Here is a 25,398-nt window from a genome sequence, read left to right on the forward strand (position 1 = left end):
CCTTTCCACTTATTAAACTGGGAACTGTTAGCAAGTGTCACTGGCTTAGGTGGTTCCTGCACTTTCTATTTCTTCCTTTTACCATGTTTCAGTGATATAGAGGGCAATGGATTGATTACCAGGGCAGGCCAGCAGTGCCCTTTCGTATGCACATTCTGTTAATGCTGGAACTCCAGGATATTTCAAGTACTGCCAGTTCACTCAAGATCCACCTCTTGAGTTTTGGAGCTTGAGGAGCACCTGGAGTGACTCACTTCTTCACCACCTGCACTGTGATAGTTAGGTGAGCATGTCCTGGGAATATATGGTCCAGGAATCTCTCTGACTCCCAGATGCATTGCATTGGCGATAGAGCAGAGAAAACTCAAGGCTGATCACTCGTCTTTGAGACCTAAGTTATGTGGAAAGACTGAAGGAACTTGGGCTCCATTATTGAAAGAAAATATCTTAACATGAAGAGGCCAAGGCATGGCAACACTGGTGCATTTGGCATGTAAGATTATGTGGCGAGTTCACAGAGGCAGAGAGGGGGAGACAATGAAAAAGAGAGAGAAAATACTGAGGCAGGAAGCAGTGTCAGTTCAGAGGCAGTTTTGTGTTGTGAAGATACATAGAAAGGGTTTGGGTTCTGAGTACAGGGACAGCAATTTTAGAACATGATAGAACTCATGCAAATTAATAATCAATTGCACTTTGAGCATCTGCCATTGCCGCTGACAGGTGCAGCTGAATCTTTATTACTATTAACATCATTTATGAATTAGTTTTTTTTGTCCAAACCTTCAGCCTTTCACACCCCCACCATGCTTAAATGTTTATGGTTTCAGTCACCTTTTGTTTCAGAGTTGTCAAGTTGTTGCCTCCAGCTCTCAGTGTGGCCTCTTGCCTGTCACCACTGCTGGATAATCCTCTTGCCTATAGTTGCAGTTTCATTTTGAAATGCTGAGCTATTGTCCCTTGTCTTCAGCCCATAATCTTCATCAGAGCATGAGGCAGCATCTCATGTCAGTGACTGGAGGTAATGACTGGGCTTACCTTTTAATATATATTTAATGTAGTTCCTGTTAGGAATTATAGTATTTTTTCTTTATATCTGTCACTCTTCATGTCGTTGCTGTATTGCGCACAGCCTTCAACACAAGATAATTGAAAATATAATGAAATATTTTACAGAATTATTGTCATTTTTTTAATGTATAGGATAAAATAGCAGGACAAAGGGATTGTTCTGGAAAAATTAGATGTAAGAATCTAAGATTTTTCAAAAACAAGAGCAATTTTCATTTAAATCCTGCAGCAGATATCACCTGCAATTGGCTCTTATCGTCATACATTTAAGTTACCATATACATGACAATTATTATAAAACATATTAATTCTATATCTTTAGAGAATTTGAAGAGTTTAACAATGCATTAGATATTGGTATGAGGCCAGCAGAAGGACTGTGCTCTCCGTTTCCTGAAGTCAGGCCCTATATCCTGACGAATAGACTGCCAAAACCATGTTCTGCAAACTCACCTCCTGGATTACTTAGAGGCAAAGACTCCAATCTAGTTGAAAGACCGGTAAGTTAGTTTAATTTAAGTTCCACCAGTTAAGGTAAAATGATGTGGCAGTAATGTTATAATTAGAAATAGAATCAGAAGATGCTGGAAATTATTCAGCTGCTCAGACAGCACTGTTGAAGGTAGAAAGAGTTAATGGGCTAAAGTTTCATTTTAGGGTCGGGATTGTTTCTGATCCCAATCCTCCTCTCAAGTTGGCGCCCAATGGCTGACGCAGTTTTCAAAGTGATGGCAAATTGGTGGCCCCATGGAATGTTCAATCTCCAATTAGTGGCAGCGGAAGTGGGAATTGGACATGGCGGTCCTGATTTAAAGGGCAAATGGCAGCCATTATTGTGGTCCGTGATTATTTTGGAATGGAGGAGAGCAGCACATCCAGCTCCCATGCAAGAGCGGCCCATGATGTACAGATGCCTCCCTTGTGGTACATCTAGAAGTGGTGGCTCCATGCCAGACTGTTCTGATTCCTGAGAGCAGCAGGCTAGCCAGCCAGCCAGGCAATGCAGGCACGGCTGGAGGTGTCTCATGAAGTGAGCAGCTGGAGCATTGTCAGCAGGACATGGGTACAGTGCCAGAAAGGCTTTAATAATCTTCTGAGGGCTGGCAAGGTGAGTCCAACGTCACACCTGGATGAAAGCCATCCAGTACTGACCAACACACCCATGAGCTGAGCAGCCTTGGGGCCCATAGTGCCCTTGAGCATGGAAAATATGGTTATCCTGGATTAATAAAGCTCATATCACAAGCACTTGTGGAGGAGACAGCACAAGGCTGCAAAATCACATGTGTTTGACCCTCTGGAGGTAGTGAAGGAGGGCATCATAGTCTTAACTCACCTTGCAGGAGAAAAGAGCACACTATTTCAAGAAAGATCTTGTCCCCAGTCTCGGTATTCAAATGTCCTTTGAGGAGGAGGAGGTCCTTCACATTGCCAGGGTGGCCATGCATCAGGAAGTTGACAATTGTGCGATGGGAGTCCATCCAAGACAGGGTGAATTGATCTTGCCATCTCCAGGTGACTGGGATGAACCTTCTTCCTCTGTCCTCTCTGTTTCCTCCACGTTAATACATAAGCTCTAATAGTTTGTTGCAGGTCTGCAGAAGTAGCTAGGCTGACAGAGTTGAGTATTCCTAACCAGCTTCTTATGTTTACCAGTGGGTCTGTTGTGGAGGGGCAACCTCAGCATGCCAGTGTGATGTTGGCATGTGTTGATCAGTACTGGATGTCCTACACCCACTGCATGTGGATGCATAGGAATTCCTTTCTATTTATGAATGTCACTAGCTGTTCAGCCAATGCCTTCATGGCCACATGGGTGCTGTTAATAATTGAGGGAGTCCAGAGATGGATGCAAATCCCACTGCCATCTGTGCTTGCATGATTCAATCAGTGGTGAATTCTTTGTAACCTGATGGCCTTCCAAATGCCTTACCTGCCTTATGCTGTGATGGTCAGTCGATTGCAAGATTCTAGTCAGGTCCACTGATCCCTTGAAAGGAAAGAGGCATATAAGTTCAGTGCCACTGTCACTTTAACAGCTACTATCAGGGCATGCCCATGTAAATAGTGAGAAGTGAGGTGCAGCTCCAAGAGGGCACACAATTCTGACACTACTTGCCTTGACTGAAGCATCCTTTAGCAGCACTAATGCTCTGTCATTCAGTAAACCCATTCTTTCTCAATATACCCTCTAATGAGGGTATTGCCTTCTTTGCCCTTTCTGCCTCTCATGCATCACCTTGATGTCACTCAGGACCAATGGACGGTATTTTCTGTTGGAGTGTTTGCTCCTCATCTCCAACATGGAGTAGCTCAGTCCCAGGTCCAGGGATAACCTTCCTTGACAGCAGATGCACTATGATGGCTGCTTGGACACTCTGCTCTGCCCCACTAACCCCTGGAGGTTTACTACCCCCTCACCCAATTGGTCTAGTGCTTATGGATCAAACTCTCTTCGACATCTACATAGTCAGTAGTCCCTGGGTGCCACTGAATAAAGAGCTCTTTGATTGTTCCTCTCTTTTGTACAGCCCGCTTGATTGGCATCCCTTCCACAAACATTCACTCCCTCCACCATCGACAAACAGTGGCAGCAGTGTGTACCATCTGCAAGATGTACTGCAGAAACTCACCAAGGCTCCTTGGGTGCAGCATCCAATCCCATGACTGCTACCATCTAGAAAGACAAGGGCAGCAGATACATGGGAACACCACCACCTGGAAGTTTCCCTCCAAGCCACTCACCATCCTGACTTGGAAATATATCTCCTTCACTGTCACCGGGTCAAAATCCTGGAACTTCCTCCCTAACAGTATTGTGAGTGTACCTACACCACAGGGACTGCAGTGGTTCAAGAGGCAGCTCACTATCACCTTCTCAAGGGCAATTAGGGATGGGCAATAAATTCTGGCTTAGCCAGTAATGCCCATGTCCCATAAATGAATTTAAAAAATCACTGCTCTTAAAGACCCACCTCCATGACTGGTTCCCCACTGTGATTTTGCTATCTCATGAACATGGTTGTGACCCTGCATGTTCCCCACGACTCTGCTCCAAAATTGCCTTCTGTGCTTCAATGAGCTGTCAGTTGACTTGTTTGCATGATAAGTTGATGACCAGCCACTGTCAGGCAGGTTCACTCTGCATAAGTCCCATGCTCCCATCAAAATTGCTGGGATGAGGGATCACATCAGGAAGCTGGCGTGCCTCTTGGGAACCCAAAATTGCTGGCTCACCCACCTTCTCAGTCCAGCGACAATCCAGTCCAAATTTTCAGTTCAATAACCTTTTATCAGAGTGGGAACAGAAACAAAAGCTGCTTTTCTCTCATTTCTGATGTTAGCCCACCTCAGATGCTGCTTGACTGGCTAAATATTTTCCAGCATTTTCAGTTCTTATTTTAGATTTCAAGCATCCACAGTATTGTGCTCATGTTAAAATTAGAAACGCTGAGTCATCAGGTGAACGATATCCTTGCTTACTACCAGGGCCATATGTGCCGATGTATTTTCTTTCCTCCATTTTACTATAATATTTTTATTCTTTTTCCTCTCAAGGGACTGGCATGTAATGACCAAGGTTCCATGGGCACAAGTGACCAATTGTTAAAAGTAAGTTGCAACAACAAATGCCAGCAGAATATTCTGTGTAGAGTGGTGTAGAGGTAGGAAAGAGAAGTGGAGGGGTTGGAGGAGTAACAAACATCAGCCTTCTCCTATTCTTATAGCCACACACTACACTTCTAGCAGGGCTTGCTGTCTAGCTTTCAGACTCGGATTGCTGGACCTATTGAAGGTAATCCTCTGGATACTCTGCAAGCAGCCTGGGAGAAAAATTATTTCAGCATTCATTTTTTTCATTTTCTTTGAACACTTTCAATTATTAATTATAAAAGCATTAGAGATATGGGGGAAAAACTGATTGGATGATTATCGATTCTCAATCAACCAGGTAACAAAGGATCTGTTCATTTTTGATTGACATGGAAAGGTGATGCCTCAAGAGGACGTGCTGCTCACCAATGGTGGGAGCCTTTGTTGGAGGATTGGTAGTGGAGTCAGGATGGCATGTGATGATTCCTCCAGGAATTTGTCCAACCAGAATTGGCAATCTTACTTCAGTGGCAGGAAATGCCACTGTTATCACTACTCAGCTGCGACCTCCTTGCCTAAGCACAGATGAACAAAGGAGCCAAGGACCTATTGACTATGGGTCAGCTATTGTTTGTCTTATCCAGTTGAACCACTGGGGGTGAGCCTTTTTGTTTTTCTGAATGAACAGAAAAAGTGAAATTGGGAACGTGGAAATCCTTAAGAAATGCCCCTTAGTTGAATTAAAATAAAGAAGGGCAAAACAACAGAAAATGTTTGTTGCCATTCCAGTGATCGCTAACTTTCAAATATGTCTTTCATTTTTGGAAATTACACATGCTTATTTTCTTCTTTTATTTGATAATTATGCCTCAAATGGAGGCTATCATTTTAACAAGATAGGAGCATAAGAAATAAGAGCAGGAGTAGGCCACTGTAGTAATTATAGTTTTATTTAGTGTGCAATGTACCTTTAAGAATAATGCTTGTTAGGAAAGGTCACATGATCTGTAGTAACCAATAGGGGAGTAGTGCAGACTACCTCAGCAGTCAGCGTAGAGTTAGAGTTGGAGTTGAAAGCACGTATATTTCCTGCTAAGTATATTTTAAATAAACTTAATGTTTCTACCAAGATGTGTCTGTAGATCAACTCTATCACTAATAGCACAACTCGGCCATTCTATGACAAACTGACAACGAGGATAAAACAGAATTGAACAAAATGGCATTGTCTTCCATATTGGGTGGGAAACCTCATCTGAAAGAGGCACGAAAATGCGAGACTCCGCCGAGAAGCGGAAGTGGACACAGGAGCTTCCACTACAGTAACTGGGGAACATACCATCAGATATCTGAATAATGGTGAACATCAATTAAGTTTAGAAGAAACAGATACAAAGCTGAAAACATATACGGGTGAAGACATTTTAGTAAAAGGCATAAGCAGAATAACTGTCCATTATGGAAGCCAATTGGGAAAGCTACTATTGATGGTGATAGCAGGTGGAGGACCAAGCCTCCTGTGGTGAAATCAGTTAAAGGAGATTAAGTTAGAATAGGCTGAAATTTTCCGGGTGAGAGCAAGCGGGCTACCAGAGCTACTTAGAAAGTACACCACCGTCTTTAAGGACAAACTGGGGAAAATCTAGAGCCTGCAGGCCAAGATTCATGTGGACCCAGAAGCAACCCCTGGCTTCATGAAGGCGCCAATGTCAACACTGAACTGAACAGACTAGAGAAACTGGGCATTATACAATCTGTTCAGTTCTAAGAATGGAGAGCACCCATGGTCCCCGTCCTTAAACCTGACCAAAGCATCCGAATTTGTGGAGACTACAAACTGACCGTTAATAAAGTAGCTAAGTTAGACAGGCATCCCATTCCAAAACTTGAAGACCTGTATGCCAAGCTGGTAGGAGGGACAATGTACAAAAAGCTTGACATGAGTCATGCTTATCAACAACTAGAGCTGGATAATGCCTCCAGGGAATTGGTCACAATTAATACCCACAAAGGGTTTTACCAATAAAAACAATTGCCTTTCGGTGTCTCCTCCGCTTGTGCCATCTTTCAGAGAACAATGGAAAGCTTACTGCAGGGACTGCTTCAGGTTGTAGATGATGTATTGGTGACAGAATTCACTGAAAATGAGCATTTGGCAAACTTAGGAGAAGTCTTAAAATGTTTCTTGCAAGCCGGAATGTGCTTAAAAAAGAAAAAGTGCGTGTTCTAAGCAAAGGAGGTAATTTACTTGGGTCAACGGGTAGATTCACAGGGTCTCCACCTGGTTGAGGAGAAAATGACAGCCATAGGAGAAGCACCTGCGCCAAAGAATGCCTCAGAGCTCAAATCATTCCTAGGAATGATCAACTATTATGGGCGGTTCTTACCCAATTTGTCTACAGTGCTCGCACCACCTGCATTCTCTACTCAAAAAGAACCAATGTTGGTCTTGGAAGGCGCCCCAGAATGAAGCTTTCATAAAGGTGAAACAATTGTTGCACTCGCTCAATCTATTAGTGCATCATGACCAGACAAAAGAATTAATGCTGGCATGTGACACATTTCCCTACTGAGCGGGAGTAGTGCTCTCTCATCGGAAGGATGACGGCATGGAATGGCCAATAGGTTATAAGCAAGAACGCTCACCACAGCAGAAAAGGGATACTCGCAGACAGAAAAAGGCCTGTCCATCATCTTTGGTGTCAAGAAATTTCACCAATACGTACATGGCCGCCATTTTACAATCGTTTCAGACCACAAACCATTGCTAGGATCATTTAGCAAGGCTATGTTAATATGACAATCATCTTGTTAAAACCAATTGGCAGTTGAACAGGTGATAGATATTAATTATACCAACTGAATAGAATAAAAAGGTACAGCTGGAACACTTTGTGTGGAAGCTACTAGGAAGTTAGTAGCACTGAGGAGTTGTCTTGGAAATAAATCAGGTTTAACCAAGAGACCTGCCTGGATTAATTCTTCCACCACAACCTCTTATTGTCAGTAACATGGTAGCAGAGAATGAACTTTAAACTTTGCTGATTGGTTGCTGTATCTGAAGCTTTCTGTCTCAGTCCTCTGAGGGAAAAGAAGTGTACTGTTGCTGACAATTTAAGTTACGGAATGATGGTGCAAAATCGCAAGCTTTGACCATCCACCAATTTTTTCTGACTCTGAACCTTTATCAGCAATGGAAGGCTGAAGTTGAAATGTGGACCTGGGTTACTTCCATACCCCGGAAGAAGTAAGGTATGGCTTTGGCATTACCATTATCAGCCAAAAGTAAGATAAGGAGTAAAGTATTTTCAGAATGGAAAGAGGATGATTTGGATCATGAAGAGGGATTAAACCGTCTGATATCCTTTTGGTAGAACTTATCCAAAAATTGTGAGTTATTGGAAGCGTATGAAGCTTGGTCGATCTTTGATAGGTTTAGGAAATCACATGATCAGCCCTTGGAAGAATATATCATGGATTTTGATAAATGGTACAGGAGACTACAGCAATTTGAACTTGAAATTCCAGAGTATTGGCATTTAAATTACTGGATTGTGCTCACAATTCCCATGTTGATAGTCTTTTAGTGCTAACAGGGGTTCAGTTCCAGGGGAAAGAACCTCTCTTAAATCAAATGGCTGCTGCCCTAAAAAAAAGTTTCTGGGGAAACAGTTGTTCCCTGCCACGTTTTTAGCAAATGCAAACAACTATGCTGTAAAACAAAGGAAAGAGGATTCACTGGTGACCAAATTTCACAGTCGGCCAAATATTAGACCAAGATTCCGATACAAAGATGAGGTTAACGGCGAAGCCTGAAAATGGTCGTAACCCTAGCTAATTTGAGAGTCGGGACAAAAAGCGCATCTGGGAAGGTAACCGTAGACATTTAAACCCAAAAAATGCACGGGGAGTGGTTAATCTGTGTTTTCGGTGTGATTCTCAGTATCATAACGTGATGAACTGACTAGAAGAAGGAATTGTGTTTTTGAACTGACCCATGTGACAGATTCATCTGAAACTGAAAATGATGATGGTGACTGCCATGATAGAATTGTATTGATCATTGAGAGTTTGAATCCAGTGATGAGTATCTTGATGGTAGATTCCTTCAGCTGTGCAGTTCTGGACTGGTTGTACTTCTTCAATGTGCAGCATAGATTGGCTTAACTGCTATCCGGAGTGTCTCGAGGCAGCAGACCAGCGGAAGGTCAAGGAATATGAAAGCTCTGCCTGCTTCAGGTTCAGAGATGACAATACATGGTCCTCCCTTGTAAGATACCAGGGATCAATCTGTTTATCAGTACTGATGTGGTTTCTAGTAAGATACCGTTATTGTTGAGTCAATTTGCAATGAAGACGGCTCAGATGACGCTAGATATGAAGAGTGATAGAGCAGTTGTGTTTGGGAAAAATGTGGATCTTCATTTTACTTGGTCAGGCCATTACTGATTACCACTAAAGAAGCCAGAGATTTCTCATCAAAAAGTTCGTGAAGTTTTGTTAACTGCTGAGAATGAGAATTTGGTGGACAAAAAGAAGATCATTTGGAAATTACATAGTTTGCACATCCGGCGCGACAGAAACTGAAGCCTCCGCTTTGAGATGCGGGAGTGGTTGACAAAGGACATGTTGTTCTTATTGAACGAGTCACTGCTCAGTGTGAAATTTGCCTTAAATATTGCAAGACACCACCGCATCCTGTTGTGAGCTTGCCACTAGCCAGGGAATTTAATGATGCAGTGCCAATGGATTTGAAAGTTTGGGACATGGATAGGGGTATTTTTTTACTACAATTCATAGAAATGGGAACCAGATTTAGTCTGTCCACTGTGATACGTAACAAAGACATTGTCGATAAGGTCATGGAGAAATGGGTAGGAACAGGATTAGGAACACCAATGTAGTTCCTCACAGATAATGGTGGGGAATTCGCCAATGATGAATTTCGAGATATGAGTGAACATTTAAACATTATAGTTATACACACTGCAGCTGAAAGCCTGTTTAGTAATGGTCTTTGTGAAAGAAACCATGCAGTAATAGATGATATGTTACATAAAATATTGGCAGATCAACCAGGTTGAAAACTGCAAACAGCATTAGCATGGGCGATGCATGTAGAGAACCCGGCAAATGGTTGGGGGATACAGTCCATACTGGTTGGTGTATGGAAGAAAATCCGAAGTTACCTTTGGTGTTGTTAGATGCTCCCCTTGCTCTCAAAAGGACTAGCATTAGCTCCACTTTTTCTGCTCATCTGAACGCTTTGCATGCAGGCAGAAAAGCTTTCATTAAAGCTGAGGTTTCGGAGAAAATTTGGCAGGCCCTACAGCACCACATAAGACCATCAGAAATACAGTTTAGGTAAGAAGACATGGTATATTATAAAAGGGAAGGCCAGAAAGTGTGGAAAGGACCTGGCAAGGTAAAGGGAGTGATGGGAAAGTAGCAATTGTGCAACACGGTAATCAAGCTGTTAAGGTACATTCTTCACAGTTAATTTGTACTGACCATACCTTCACAGGTTCTGAACAGGACATTGAATGCGAGGAAGCACCATGCATTTCACATACACATACACTAGGTAGTTATGAGGAGCAGATGATGGCAGGTACAGGGTTGACTGACTATAAACAAAGTAATACTGAGGTACAGGACAATATTAATTGCACAAAAAGTGTCACAGAAAAAAGACTACGAATAGACCTAGCCAGCATAAAGGAGATGTTAGAAAGAAAACAGATCTCTAAGATAAATTGGATTGACACAAGTCCCCAACTAACAGACTGTTTCACAAAAAAAAGTGCCTGCTCTAAAAAAATTATTAAATGTGTTGGAAGAGGGGTGTCTTATAATGATGCAATGAAAAAATTGTTTTTGTTTTATAATTGTGTCTTTGTATATAGATACGTGTGGTAAAAGAAATTCGGGAATTATAGACGTGGAAATACGTGACATTATTTCCTTCTGTTTGTTTAGAAAAAGTGTTCAAGATTTTTTTAGTTTTAATTTTAAAAAGAAAAGAGGGGAATCTGTTAATATGGCAATCATCTTGTTAAAACCAATTGGTAGTTAAACAGGTGATGGGCATTAATTATCCCAACTGAATAGATTAAAAAGGTACAGCTGGAACACTTTTTGTGTGAAAGCTACTAGGAAGTTAGTGGCTCAGAGGAGTTGTCTTGGGAATAAACCAGCTTTAACCAAGATTCCTGCCTGGATTAATTCTCCCACTACAACCTCTTATTGTGAGTAACAGGGTATACCGCCCATAGCCTCAGCAAGAATACAACGATGGGCTTTAATTCTGGCAGCATACGAATACACTTTCATACATAGGCCTGGCAATCAAATCGCAAACGCCAATGCCCTTGGTCGTTTGCCTTTAGAAGAAAATGATGAGCATGTCCCAGTTCCACAAGAACTTGTTTTATTGTTAAATTTCTTAGAATCCTTGCTGATATGTGCTCGACAGATCAGAGACTGGGCAAGTCGGGACCCAGTCCTATCTCCAGTACAAGAACAAGTGCTACATGGTTGGTCACAGGATCTTGTATCCGGCAAAATGAAACCGGACATCAACTGATGACATGAAATAACCAGCCAGGATGGCATCGTATTGTGGGGAGTCCGAGTGATAGCTCCTGCAAAGGGAAGGGAGCCACTATTAATTGAACTACACAGTGCACATCCAGCAAGTTCCTGAATGAAGACCATAGCATGCAATTATTTATGGTAACCTAGCATGGATAGCAAAATAGAGAGTTTAGTGAAGCATTGTGTGAAATGTCAGCAACTGCAAAATTTGCCAGTAACAGCTCCATTCCACCCATGGGAGTGGCCTGGTAGACCCTGGGTACGGTTACACATCGACAACGTTGGACTTTTCCTGGGAACAATGTTTTTGCTCATTGTCGATGCCCATTCAAAATGGTTGGATGTATATGAGGTGAAGTCATCAATGTTGATGCTACAATTGTGAAACTACGTCAGAGTTTTGCCATTCATTGATTACCCCTGAAGTAGTCGTTTACGATAACGGCATGGCATTTACAAGTGCTGAGTTTCAACGGTTTCAGTCAACGGTATCACTCGTGAGAACTGCACCATACCACCCTTCCTCAAATAGACTGGCCGAAAGGGCAGTTCAATTGTTCAAGGCATAAAAAAGCTAACTAGTGAATTGGCAACCAAGCCAACACACTTTCTTTCTCATTATAGGACTGGCCCTCACACATCAGGTATCACACCTGCTGAGTTATTGTTGAAACGCTGTCTCAGAGCGAGATTGAGCTTGATACTGCCGAACTTGGAGGGGGAAGGGAAGGTGGAAAGGAGTCAGGGAAGCCAGAAAACCAGACATGACTGGCATAGTAATGAGAGAAAATTTACCATGGGAGAGCTGGTATGTGTAAAAAATTTCTGAGCAGGACCAAAGTGGTTACTGGGTTAAATAAGTGTGGTGAGGTGACAGGCCCTCTATCTTATCACATGGAGGTAGAAGGCTGGATCATCCATTAGTGTGTGGACCATTTAAGGAAGAAAGAACAAACATCAAGTTATGGTTCCACCAGTGATCATGACTGGGTCTGCATTTTCTGTTAAGAACAGGACAGACATGTCTGATACTTCTGTAAGACTTGAGGATATAGAACTGTAAGTGCCCACCCAAGTACCTGATATTCAGGCAATTCCAGAAAAGGAGGCTCCTGACAAAGAATCTGAAGTTGTGGAGGTGTGACGTTCCACATGCACCAGGAAACCACCTGAAAGACTAAACTTGTAAATTCCTAACCTAGTGTAAATATTATATTGTCTTGAAAAATATGTATAGCTTGTAAATATAATATGTATAGCCGAATTAAAGGGGTAGGAATGTAGTAATTATGGTCTTGTTTAGTGTGTAATTACTTTTAAGAATAATATTTGTTAGGCAAGATCACATGATCTGTAGTGATCAATAGGAAAGTAGTGTGGGCAACCTCAGCAGTTAGTGTAGGATCAGAGTTGGAGTTGAAAGCACACGTGTAGTTGCTGCTGAGTATATTGTAAATAAACTTAATGTTTCCACCCAAGAAGTGTCTGCACATCAACTCTAACACTCAATAGCGCAACTTGGCCACCTTACAACAGCCACATTGCCTCTCGAGCCTGCACTGCCATCCACTTAGATCATGGCTGAAATGCTCAGCCATTTTTCACACTAAGTCCTGGAGACAGAAATGAGATAAATACATAAGTCTAAATGTTGTCCTGGACACAAGGAGAACTCTTTGAATAGTGCCATTGGATCTTTTACATGCACTTGACAGGACGGATGGTGTTTCATGCCTCCTCTGAAAGATGAGTACGTGATTATATTAAAAAAAACACAATGACCTGGATTTTGCGGTCAGTGATGAAGCAAGGACTTCACCATTGAACTTGAAGAAAGCCTTGCTGAGAGACCTAGTGATTTTTGTGGTGTGAACCTTATCTCTTCATAGCATTCTTTAATGGGGATTTCCAGAGTAGAGCTGCAGTGATGGCATCAAGCTGTCCCAGTAGCCAATCATGTTAAAAAAATTCTCACAGCCAGGGAATGAAAAGTACTAAAATCAAATTACTTTTTAAAATATTTACATAGAACAAAGTAAAGATTGGGTCATACACATGGTGTGACAACTCAAATATCATGAGAAAATATTTAAAAAATTAGTTTTAAAGGCCTAGTGATTAATCTTAATGGTGACATTTAACAGCACTCCACAAATATAAAATCACTTTTTAAGGACTGGATCTGTTGCTCAGCAATGTTTATTGCTTAGATTATCATTAAAAACCCATTTACACCTGTTTGAACAAGTTGAAACATTTTATTGGCTTTTAATGGTGGTGTGAGAATGAAGACTGATTTCAATGATTGTTGGCTTTAACTTGGCAGTCTACAGCGCAGCCTGTGGCAGAGCAGTAAACAGCAGACAGCAACTGAAGGATTTCTCTATTAATCTGCACTGGAAAGGTGCAGACAGAATCCCTGTTTACATCAAAAACTCCACAAAGTCCAGGCCATTATTCCTGACATCATATCATGCAAAATCTTTATCTTGTGAAAGAAGGGGAAGAAGAAAGGAAGGAAGGAAGGGTTTGCATTTATATAGTGTCTTTCATGATGTTAGGATATCCCAAAAAGCACTTCACGGTCAATGAATTCATCTGAGTAGCTTCACAAAACCACTGAAGATAAATATCAGCCTTAGGGCAAGAATTTACCAACTGTTTTTAGGTGTTATTTAAGGGAGAAATGTCGACCAAAACACAGAGGAGAAATGGGGAACACAAAAATGTAAACATTGCAGATTAGTTTCCATATCAAATTGAATGAGAAAATATTGTTAATGTGTTTGAAAAACCAGAACACATCAATGTTGCAAAACAAATGGACAATGTATTTATAGATATTATTGGGACCGTGTTTTTGGTAAGGAGGAATTTCACTGTTTTCTTCCATTACAAGCACATTTGATCTCCTCCCAATTGATTTACTGCAGGCAAGGGACGGTCTTAATGCTGTTCCATCTTCGCTTCAAGAGGAGAAGGATTGCAGTTTGATTCTGACACCTCAGCAGCTTCACCACATATCCATTGGTAGGTTGACTATTAGTTTATATCTTTGATATTTATAATTCACTTCTGAATAGTCGATTTAGTAGGGGTAATTACGCTCCTTGCAGGAAATCGTGTCTGCAGATACTGCTTATTGGCAATTTGGGTGTTTGTTGTGCAGTTTTCCAACCATTTAAGTTAAAAACAACATATTCATTTGCATCTAACACTTGTATCTTGTGTGTGGTCCCAATATTCAATGTTCCCCACTGAAAGTGCCATGTTGGATAATGAGTCGTAATATGTCAAGGTAAGGCTGGTTAGCTCAGATGGTTAGAATGTAGTGCTTAATGGTGACGACCTGTGGGTTCAGTCCCCATGCCAGCTGAGGTAATTTTTGGTCCTGCCTCTTCTATTTGCCCTATTGTGATATTATGGCATCATGAAAAGACTGCTTAAGACGGTGATGTGTGGAGAGCCATGATTAGCAACTTTTGGATGCTACATGAAGAGAGAATATGTCGAGAGTAATTTATCTTCAAATGAATGTATAGAGTGAGGGCCTTCTTTTTTTCTATTTGGATATTTAACATCTCACCTTTTGAACCAGTAACAATAATGGATTTTTGCTTACCTATTTGTTCGGGTCCTTATTGTGCATTTCTGCTGCTGAATTTGGGCTGCCCCTTATTAGCATATCTCTTGTTCCTGAGTTTGTTGCTGTTATTACAGGTTTCACTGTGCCTTTGGTCATTGCCTCAGTACTGCTCCATGCATATTGGCTATGCAGCATGCTCTCTTCTAAGCCTCAGTTTATGTGTCTACCTGCTCTCCCCCCTCCCCCCCCCACCAAATCCCCAAGGCTGTTGTACTCCAGCCAGTTGGTGAAGCAAGAAACCAAAGCCAGTCTTACCTGTAATAGATTTATTTGAGACAGATAATGATTTAAAAATTGGTTTCAGTTGAGTGGAGCTGAAATAGGAGCTATTGAGTTTACTCGTTGAGGGGCAATTTCATAAGGTGTTTAAAATGATGAAAGGATCCAATGAATACAGAGAAACTATTTTCTCTGATGGAGAATCAGAACAAGGAGGAACAATTTTAAAACTAGAGCTGGAACCATTTATGAATTAGATCAGGGAGCACTTCTTTACACAAAGGATAGTCAAAATCTGGAATTCTCTTGTTCAAAAGACTGTGGGTCAATTGAAATTTTCAAGTTTAAGAATTCCAGATCTTTACTAAGTAAGGGTATCAAAGGATTGGATCAAAGCTAGGAAAATGGAGTTGAAGTTCAGATGAGCCATGATGTAATTGAATGCTGGATCAGGCTGAGGGATGAAAGAACCAATGCCTGTTCCTATGTAAACCAAATATATCTATATATATATATATATATATATATATATATACCAGTCTTCAATTAAATTGAGATAGCCATCACATTAGGATTCAAAAACCTCATTGCATTCAGTTCCCACACAGGTTGCTAACATACTGAAGAAAAACTTGGCAGCTAGAGAATTGGAAGAGCTAGCATGGTTGATGGAGATCTATCCTGGGGTGACAAAATGAGCAGAATTTAAAGGGGGCTCAGGATTGGGTTGGGAAATGCAGGGGTGGTAGAGCAGAGAATCAGGTGGGAAGGCATGGGGTGGAGAGCCCATGGCCTTCTGATGCCATGGAATTATTATCAACAACAGGGAAAGTAGAGGATGAGCTTCCTATCCAGAGGCCAGTTGAGGCCCCTAACTGGTATTATACAAATGGCAAGGGGTGGGGGGAGCGGGGTGGTGGTTGTGCCCAGTAAGTCTTGGTAGGCCTGGCTCCAGTGGTTTGAAGGAGGGGTGATCTCCTCATTGGGTATTCTGTGGCCCACCAAGGGGCTCCAATGATAGCAAAGGTCACCTCAACAGAAACATCACCACCTGCCCTTACCAGACTGCAACATGGCAGGACCTACCTGACTGGTCTCAATGACCCCCGATCCCTCCTACCTTTGTTTGAGGGTGGCATCCATTGCTGTTTCTCCAGGCTGTTGGTGCAGTTCCAGCACTGCCCCCCATTCTGGATCGTCCAGTAGCTCTTGGTGGCTGGATACCGTGCCATAAATGAACAGGAGCATGACTGCAGCTCTTTAGCTGCCTGATTACTCTTTGAAATGGCGGAGGTGGGGTTATCCCTGATTTTTTCTGATCTGCCAGTGTCAGGTCACCCTTCACTTCTGATGAAGGGTCACGGACCTGAAACATTAACTTTGTTTCAATCCACAGATGCTGCCTGGCCTGCTAAGTGTTTCCAGCATTTTCTGTTTTTATTTGAGATTTCCAGCATCTGCAGTGTTTTGTTTTTGCATCACATAATGTTGACACTTTCATGGTTCAGTTAAGCGATTACATAATTATTTTGGCCAGACTATTAATCAGTGAGCTTTGTTCTCTTACTTTGTAAGCATATCAATTTAATCCTGAACCTGAAAAGAGTTTCTCCTACATGTTGGTCTTATTTTGCTGCTTTCAGATCTGGATACGCAAATGTACTTAAAATTTTGGCTGGGATTTTCTGTGCGGGCCCTCTGGTAACGGGCATGTTCGGTGGCGTGAGCGGAAAATATGGCACGATCGGTTTCATGATGCGTGAAACCAATTCGCAATCGTCTGCTCAGCCCACTGATGATGGGCCATGTTCTCCGCCATCAGATGTCGGGAACCTCATTGTAATACGTCAGCATTTTTATTATTAGGCCTGTCCCCTAAGGTTCCTCCACCCACCCCGGCTAGATCATCCACCCACATCGGCGGGAAAACATGCCGACTTGTTTCACAACAGTGATAAGCGACGTGCAACTGGCGGGCTGCACTTCACTTCAGACTTCAAGGTTTGTTTGCCTACCTTGCTTCGGTCAGCACTCGCAGTCATCAGTGCCAGGCTTCACAGAAAGCACCACATCACTTTTAGCGGAGCTCACGACAGATCTCTATCTACCAAATCAGCCATAAGTAGATGGCTTTTCAATGGCTGCAGGGCTAGGGCTTGCTTGGCGAAGGGGGAGAAGTGGCCTCAAGCAAGGGAAGAGGCTGCTGCCCTGGGGAAGGAGGGTAACCCAGGGTGTGAGTGGGGGCATATATTGATCTGTGCAAGTGGCCTCAAGATGGTGAGGGCTGAGGAGGCAGTCTCCAGAGGAGTTGAGGCCAGATGGACATGTGAGGGATGTGAGAATGGGTGGTGATGTCCCTTGAGCTGGCAGTGAATGAGATGCCAGTGAATGTGTGCTGGGCTTGAGTGTGTGAGTTTAGAGTGATGAGATGGCAGCCATACCCTTGCTGCATGGATGAGACCATCCTCTATCTGCATTGGATGACCGACCTCTTCTGTGCAGCATTGGCACTGATCACCACTGACACCACCTCCCAAACCTAGTTGGTCATGCCGCTGCCCATCCTGCAGCCAGAACGGAGGTAGAGGGCATCATAACAGGCCTCCACAGCGTCCAAAAGGCATTCCAGTGATGCATCACTAAACCTGGGGGCTGCAGTCTTTTTGCCTTTCATGGACTTTCAATAGTCCTGAGCTGGAAGCAGTGAGATGTGTGCGCATGGCTGTACTTTAAATATGGTGCCTGGCATGATGAAGTGGTGAGGCAATGGCGTGGCAGGTGAATGAGAGCCCGCCCACCATGGAAACAGCGTGTTTCCCAGGAATGCATAACAAATGCGGCAGGTTTGGGACAATATGGTGTGAAAACCTGCCATTGCGGCCGGTGGGTAAAACATCGTTTTATCCACCTGCTACCACTCTTAGTGCAAATCTGGGACACTTCTGTCCCTTATCTCAAATTATTCTTAACACTTTGGGGAAATTCTACCTCGGTACTTTGTTTGAAGGGTGACATGACCTTTTTTCAAGGTATTTTATCCTCTTACTCTTTTGGAAAGTCATTGGCCGGTCTGGAGGGGGCTTTTTTTTGGTTGCATATTTTCTCCCACTCTCACTAGAAGAGGTGTGGGATCCAAGTGGACCAGGCCTTCTCTGATATCTCATTCAAGTAGCAATTCTTAATGTTTAACCTTGGTGAATTAATAAATAATGAATAATAACTTTTTTAGAAAATAGAGGAAACTAGTCGTTTACTGATTAAAGTTGGAGAATAAATATTTTATGTAATCACTAAGTTTGTTTTTACTCTGCTCTGATGTGAATTATTCCCCTCCAACTGATATAGATAAGTATACTTTTAAAAATCTTAGTACTTTAGACATAATTTTAATTGGGATAAGTTTTAACAGTAAATTTGGTGCAGAAATCATTAACAGAAGATTGAACATCAGAAAATAAGCAACTATACTGTTGTTGTAATTTGATTGCACAAAGAATTGTATAGTGTTACATTTATTTTTTCTCTAAGTAAGAACGATACAGCACTCATACCCTTGGGTTAATACTGTAGCATGTTTTAATTTGGAAAATGTATTAAACAGTTAAGGATCTGCAACCCTTTGTCCCTTGTGCTATTGCACTTCGCCCATTACCAAGGTAATTGTTTCATGCAGTATTTTTCTCTAAATTCATACTTTTTTTCTAATTACAGGCCCAACGACAATTGACTTTGGAACAGTTTGTGTACATTCAACATCTAAGCAGAATTTGAATATTGTAAACAATTTACCAATCTACATTCTAATTGAAGTGACTACTAATTATCCAGAGCTCCGAGAATCTAGCCCTTTATCACAGGTGATTCCACCAATGTCTGCAGCTTATCTACCAATAATATTTGAATCTACATCAGAGGGAGTTTTTCAGAAGTAAGTATTGAAGAAGAATTACTTTTCTTTCTAATGGAGAATCAAAGTGGGAGTGGATATAAATATGCAAATAAATATAAGTTGTTGGGAAATTGGATATGGACATAGAAACAAGGCAGGCAAAATAACTTTTCAGCCTTTTGTATGATATACTAATATCCATTTCTATAGAAGTCAGTGGAACTGACTATCAGCTGGGTGTCTCATAGGTAATCAATGCAGTAACGCACAATTTGTGTCCATGTCCATGCCCAATTTCACCCCTGATTTGTTTTAATGTTGTAACAAAGTTAACATGAAGTATTGTCAAGATCTTCTGAGATCTTATGCCACTGATGTGTCTGGCAAGCACTGTAAAATCCTGTCTGTGATTTTGCTTTCATTTTGCATAGGGCCTTAGAAAATATATAATTATTCAAAAAATATAACTCAAATTTGGACTCAATTTCCAGATTAATTCCTGATAGGTTTGGGGAGCTGGCAGTTGGCCCCAGTTTGAAGTCATTACCTGATTGTCCTAGGTGATGCATTTTGTGCCAGCACTTGCAGAAGTGATTCTAAAGCATAAATACATGTATGATACAAAATAAACTACAAGTTGATGGCACTAATAACTGTATGTTCTTCAAATGGTGAATTTCAATTAATCACTTTTTTGCTTATACAAATTAATGTTAAAAGTGTTTGTTATTTTCACCTTGAAATTACACATTAAAGCTCATGAACACTTAAGAAATTTGTCTGACATTTCTCTCTGTTCCATTCTATCAGTGGCAACCTATGTGTTTTGAAATCTGTGCCATAACAGCAGCAAGAGAAATTTCATATGAACATATTATGATTCTATTGGTGGTATCTATATTATAATTACAGGTCTTTCATTTTTTGAAAGATAATTTGATTAATATCTAATGCATTTTATGAATAGCCAGAAAAATCTGGAAAAGTGCACATTTTAGCAGAAAAATGGATATCTCTACTAGTTTCCTTTTATGAGAGATAGACAGAAATTTTAGCTCGTTGGGCGGGCGCGTGCTCGACCTGAGCGAGCGTAAAATGACGTGTAATATTTCGGTCAGTGGGCGTGCATGGGAGTCAGCAGCAGTTGGCGGGCAGGTGAAAAGACCAAGTAGCCTTTGCATTTTTTAGGAAACCTTATCCACGGGTGGGATGAGGTTTCCAACAGCAATTAAAAATAAAATAAAAATGTTAACCTTTCATTAATAACATGTCCCTGCTCATGTGACACAGTCTTCACATAGTTACATGAGGGACATGTTTTTAAAAATGTTATGTCTTTATTTTTCATTTTCAAAACTCTTTTGAGAGCTGTCTCAGAGAACTTTCCTGTGCGCATGCTTGATGTTCCCTGCACGCCGTCCTCCCCCTCCCCAACACAGGCATTACTTAGTGCTGCAGCATGCGTTTCATGCTGGGTGGGCCTTATTTGGCCCACCAGTGTGAAATTGCAGTCATGGCCTGATTGCGGGCGGAAGTTGGCTTCCTGACCACCCCTGCCAAGCCTGCCCGACGAGGGCAAAATCCTAGCCATAGTAATGTAATGATTGGTACTTAGTAAAGAGTTCATATTCCTTTTCTATCCTCTCTTCAAGACACAAACTCATCTTATGGTTCAACAGGCACTGATGCATTTCTGTTAGTGCACTGAAATGTTTGTTCCTCATGAGTGAGCTTTGTGGGTGTCAGTAGGCTATTCCTTGAGAAGACTGTGACAGCCAAGCCTGATCATGCTGTTACCTAACTGTACACTCTCTCAGTTCCAGAAGAGTCACTGGACTGGGAACTCTCTCACCTATTGTTACATCACTATTGTTATCCAGCTGAAAGCACATCTAATTCAACATAGATGAAAAAAGAGAGATTGAATCCAGAAACTTCTGAATTTGTATGGCTCAGTTCTATACTGACAACATGCCTACTAAATGAACTATTGTCAGAGGTTGCTGGCAGAACTGGAAATTCCCACCCATGGTCAATGGACTTTTGGCCATTCTCCAAATTTTCTGGTTCCGCCCATAACAATCCCTGCCACTGGTGGGACTGGAAAATCCCATCCGAGATATCTGATTTGCTCATGATAGTAACTTGTATACAATAGTCACTTGATAGTCAATAATCACTTGAAAGAATATTGTTGAATTGTTAGATCAAAAATTGAAGCTACTTGGATGTTTTCATACCATAGTCTTGAAATCATAGTTAATTTTTTACACCAATTTTTTTTAACCATTTTCTAATGTCCAATCATCTGTGATTCACCACCATCTGTAAAGTTGGCATATGACAATAGTTATTAATTCTTGTGGAATCTTAGAGTCTTAAAGTTTTGTTTGAGAAGCTGAATGCTGCTTTGAATTGGGCACCATTTGAAATTGTTTTTATCATAGAAATTACAATTGCTGCATTTGGTTTGTTTACAAGATAATCATGGATTCTTTTACTTACTGGGAAAGGGAAAACAGTATTTGCAGAGTTTTAATTTCTACCGCATATTGGGCTCTAAGAAAAGCAAAATTAGGGGTCTGTCAACAGATTAGTAAAGCAGCACCAGCGAGCAGGTGAGCAGGTGCACTGTTTGGGAACTGTACAATGGCCTGAGGGAAAGATTGTAAACAGAAGTTTGTTCATGTTGAAATGCTGTGCTAATAATGCTTATTTTTTAAGCTGGTACGGCAAAAACATTAGCCACTTTTCTTTTATTATGCAGGTCAATTGCCTACACGATAAACAACAGCCATACTGGTCATGTATTAATACTGGCAGACGTGGTTTGTGTTGCTCTTGAAATGTCGAGCAATGAGCTGGTGCTGACCCAAAACTACGAGCTTTTGGCAGAATCAGGCTTCAGAACAACAGTGCGGCTTTATAACAGGAGGAACCACCCTGCTCAATTCAGTTGGAGTCCGATAGTCTCAGATGAAGGAATCGCATTCTTCATCCGACCTGACGGAGGTAGCTCATGTAAAAATGAAGATGGTTGGCTTCTTACTAGGGAGAAAGGAACAGAAAGAGAGTAAATCAATCAGGTCAAGAGTAGCAACAACAACACCGCCATCAGCAGCAGTGCCAGCTGCCTTCTCCTTGGCCACATGCCCTTCACAGGGCAGAGTGGATGGAGACTGAAATCCAGCTGGAAGGGGGTGAGACTCCAACTCATGGTCAAAAGGCAGAGGATCAGCTCTCTTAATATCCTCATAACATTTAAGAAGTACTTGGACGTGCATTTGCAATGCCATTGGCATACAAGGCTATGGGCCTAGTACTGGAAAATGGGATTAGAATAGTTAGGTACTTGATTGAATGGTGCAGACGCGATGGGCCAAAGGGCCTTTTTCTGTGCTGTAGACCTCTATGACTCTATAGTCTCTATGCACCAATGCCCCTGGAGGCTCAGGCTCTCACAGCAGGTCACTACTGACATCTGCAACCTCCTCCTGCAAGGAGAGAAAGCAGAGAGGTGTGAATGTTCATAATGACTTTAGTGGCAAGGACAACATTTGTGACTATGAGGCATGGGTGTGAGAGGGCAATAGGTGAGGGGGGGAAGTGTTGGCTGGTTAGATGAGGATATGAGGAGTTGCCTGTAGTGAGCAAATGATTTTTTTCTTATTTATACATTTGAGTTGTTCTTTAACAGTATACTTATGAACCACACTTTATGCAGGCATTGTGGAAGCATTCAATGATCTGGAATGTGAAGTGGTCTGGCATGCATCATATTTTTCCCCTAAGGAAGGAGAATTTGATCTTATTGTGCATCATGGAAACAAAATCAGATTGAAGTGTGTTGCTAAGGTACAATGCTACATTAATTTATTTGTGTAGCTATTTTCACACTCTCTTCTAAAAACTGTGTTTGAATATATGCTTTGTATTCATGTAATTTATTGCTGAACATAATTTTTTTCTGTTTCCCAGTAAAAGGATGTTTTATCTTCAAGATCCATTGTTTTCAACAGCTTATAAAGAACTGTTTAGAATGGTTTCCTAAATGACTTGGAAATGCTATATTCATGTTAACTTTCATTTATTATTTGTTACCCCACCCACTTAATTCTCTAGACTCAGTGGAATGCCAGCAGTTGCCCTTGGCAGTCATGTGACAATGAAGGGGCCAATTTCTAATTTGAGCAGTATTGTCTATTCCTAATCACACTTCAATGTTATACATGTCGCCTTTTATTAATTGCCCACTTAAGGAGCTCAATTAACATCTGGGCAGGAAGGTTGTCCATGAGCCTTCCCACCCTGGACTTAACTGGTTGGAAGCAGGAAGGTGGTGGGGTCGCTGCGCCTTACTGCCTGACTAAATGCCCCCAAGCCTAAAAACCAACTGCTGCAGCTTGGGGGCAGGGAGGGGGACTGGCGTTAAATTTTGTCTGTTGTCTTTTATCTGAGATGGCTGACGTCCTGCCTGCCCTTTCAGGTGGAAATAGAAGATCAAATGGCATTATCCTTCCACCAGCATTACCAAAAAACATAGATTATTTGGTCATCATTGCTTTTCATAGTATATATCAATGATTCAGTGGTTTATAGTCATGATTTAGACTTGGAAGTAGGGAGCATCATTAAAATATTTGCATATGATAAAAAAATTGGCCGTGCGGTTTTACCCATCGGTCCCTGGGTGAGGTTTCCCTAAATTGTTATGCTCCTGGGTGAGGGGTGGTGGTGGTGGTGGTGGTGGTGGTGGGGGGTGGGGGGGAGATGAACTGGCTCCCCTTCTTTATTTAACCCCCTTGGCTGGTTGCAACAAGGTTAATTTAAAAAGGATCCCTTCCCTCATGGATATCTTTTACCAGTCCAAATGTATTTATGTTTTAAAAGGAGTCAATTTAACCAAGCTTTCCTGAGTTAAAGAAAGAGTGAGTTTATTAGTTACTAAGCACGAGGGGAAATAATAAAAATGCAACATACATACACATAGATTAGAAATGAGAAGTGAGTCCAGAAACAAAAGTTACAAAAGACAAAGCAGTTTTTGGCTTGTCTGCGAAGAGTAAATGGTGGAACGTTGCGGCCGTTAATGATTTCTGTGATAAAAACAAAAAAACTGCGGATGCTGGAAATCCAAAACAAAAACAGAATTACCTGGAAAAACTCAGCAGGTCTGGCAGCATCGGCGGAGAAGAAAAGAGTTGACGTTTCGAGTCCTCATGACCCTTCGACAGAACTTGAGTTCGAGTCCAGGAAAGAGCTGAAATATAAGCTGGTTTAAGGTGTGTGTGTGGGGGGCGGAGAGATAGAGAGACAGAGAGGTGGAGGGGGTTGGTGTGGTTGTAGCGACAAACAAGCAGTGATAGAAGCAGATCATCAAAAGATGTCAACAACAATAGTACAATAGAACACATAGGTGTTAAAGTTAAAGTTGGTGATATTATCTAAACGAATGTGCTAATTAAGAATGGATGGTAGGGCACTCAAGGTATAGCTCTAGTGGGTTTTTTTTTATTTTATATAATGGAAATAGGTGGGAAAAGGAAAATCTTTATAATTTATTGGGAAAAAAAGAAGGGGGAAACAGAAAGGGGGTGGGGATGGGGGAGGGGACTCACGACCTAAAGTTGTTGAATTCAATATTCAGTCCGGAAGGCTGTAAAGTCCCTAGTCGGAAGATGAGGTGTTGTTCCTCCAGTTTGCGTTGGGCTTCACTGCTGCATTGTTCCAGTGAAGCCCAACGCAAACTGGAGGAACAACACCTCATCTTCCGACTAGGGACTTTACAGCCTTCCGGACTGAATATTGAATTCAACAACTTTAGGTCGTGAGTCCCCTCCCCCATCCCCACCACCACCCCCTTTCTGTTTCCCCCTTCTTTTTTTTCCCAATAAATTATAAAGATTTTCCTTTTCCCACCTATTTCCATTATATAAAATAAAAAAAAAACCCACTAGAGCTATACCTTGAGTGCCCTACCATCCATTCTTAATTAGCACATTCGTTTAGATAATATCACCAACTTTAACTTTAACACCTATGTGTTCTATTGTACTATTGTTGTTGACATCTTTTGATGATCTGCTTCTATCACTGCTTGTTTGTCGCTACAACCACACCAACCCCCTCCACCTCTCTGTCTCTCTATCTCTCCGCCCCCCACACACACACCTTAAACCAGCTTATATTTCAGCTCTTTCCTGGACTCGAACTCAAGTTCTGTCGAAGGGTCATGAGGACTCGAAACGTCAACTCTTTTCTTCTCCGCCGATGCTGCCAGACCTGCTGAGTTTTTCCATGATTTCTGTGGAGCTGATTTAAGCAGTTGAGCAGTTGGTTTGGGGATTCTTGGTTCCGCAGGTTAGCTGAAAGGAGTTGTCCTGTT

The 25,398-nt window shown here is 41.7% G+C and overlaps 1 protein-coding gene across 1 annotated transcript in view; it reads left to right on the forward strand.

The window, feature by feature from the left end:
- The window catches only part of LOC121290452 (cilia- and flagella-associated protein 47-like), a 661,534-nt gene that overhangs the window by 83,719 nt on the left and 552,417 nt on the right, over nucleotides 1–25,398 (forward strand). Inside the window, 6 exon segments of the mRNA XM_041210889.1 lie at nucleotides 1,391–1,568; nucleotides 4,627–4,680; nucleotides 14,193–14,289; nucleotides 18,836–19,052; nucleotides 21,781–22,025; nucleotides 22,738–22,868. Of these exon segments, the coding sequence (XP_041066823.1) occupies nucleotides 1,391–1,568; nucleotides 4,627–4,680; nucleotides 14,193–14,289; nucleotides 18,836–19,052; nucleotides 21,781–22,025; nucleotides 22,738–22,868 (922 nt within the window).

The sequence above is a fragment of the Carcharodon carcharias genome, chromosome 18, assembly GCF_017639515.1.
Source record: "Carcharodon carcharias isolate sCarCar2 chromosome 18, sCarCar2.pri, whole genome shotgun sequence".
Lineage (NCBI taxonomy): Eukaryota > Metazoa > Chordata > Chondrichthyes > Lamniformes > Lamnidae > Carcharodon > Carcharodon carcharias.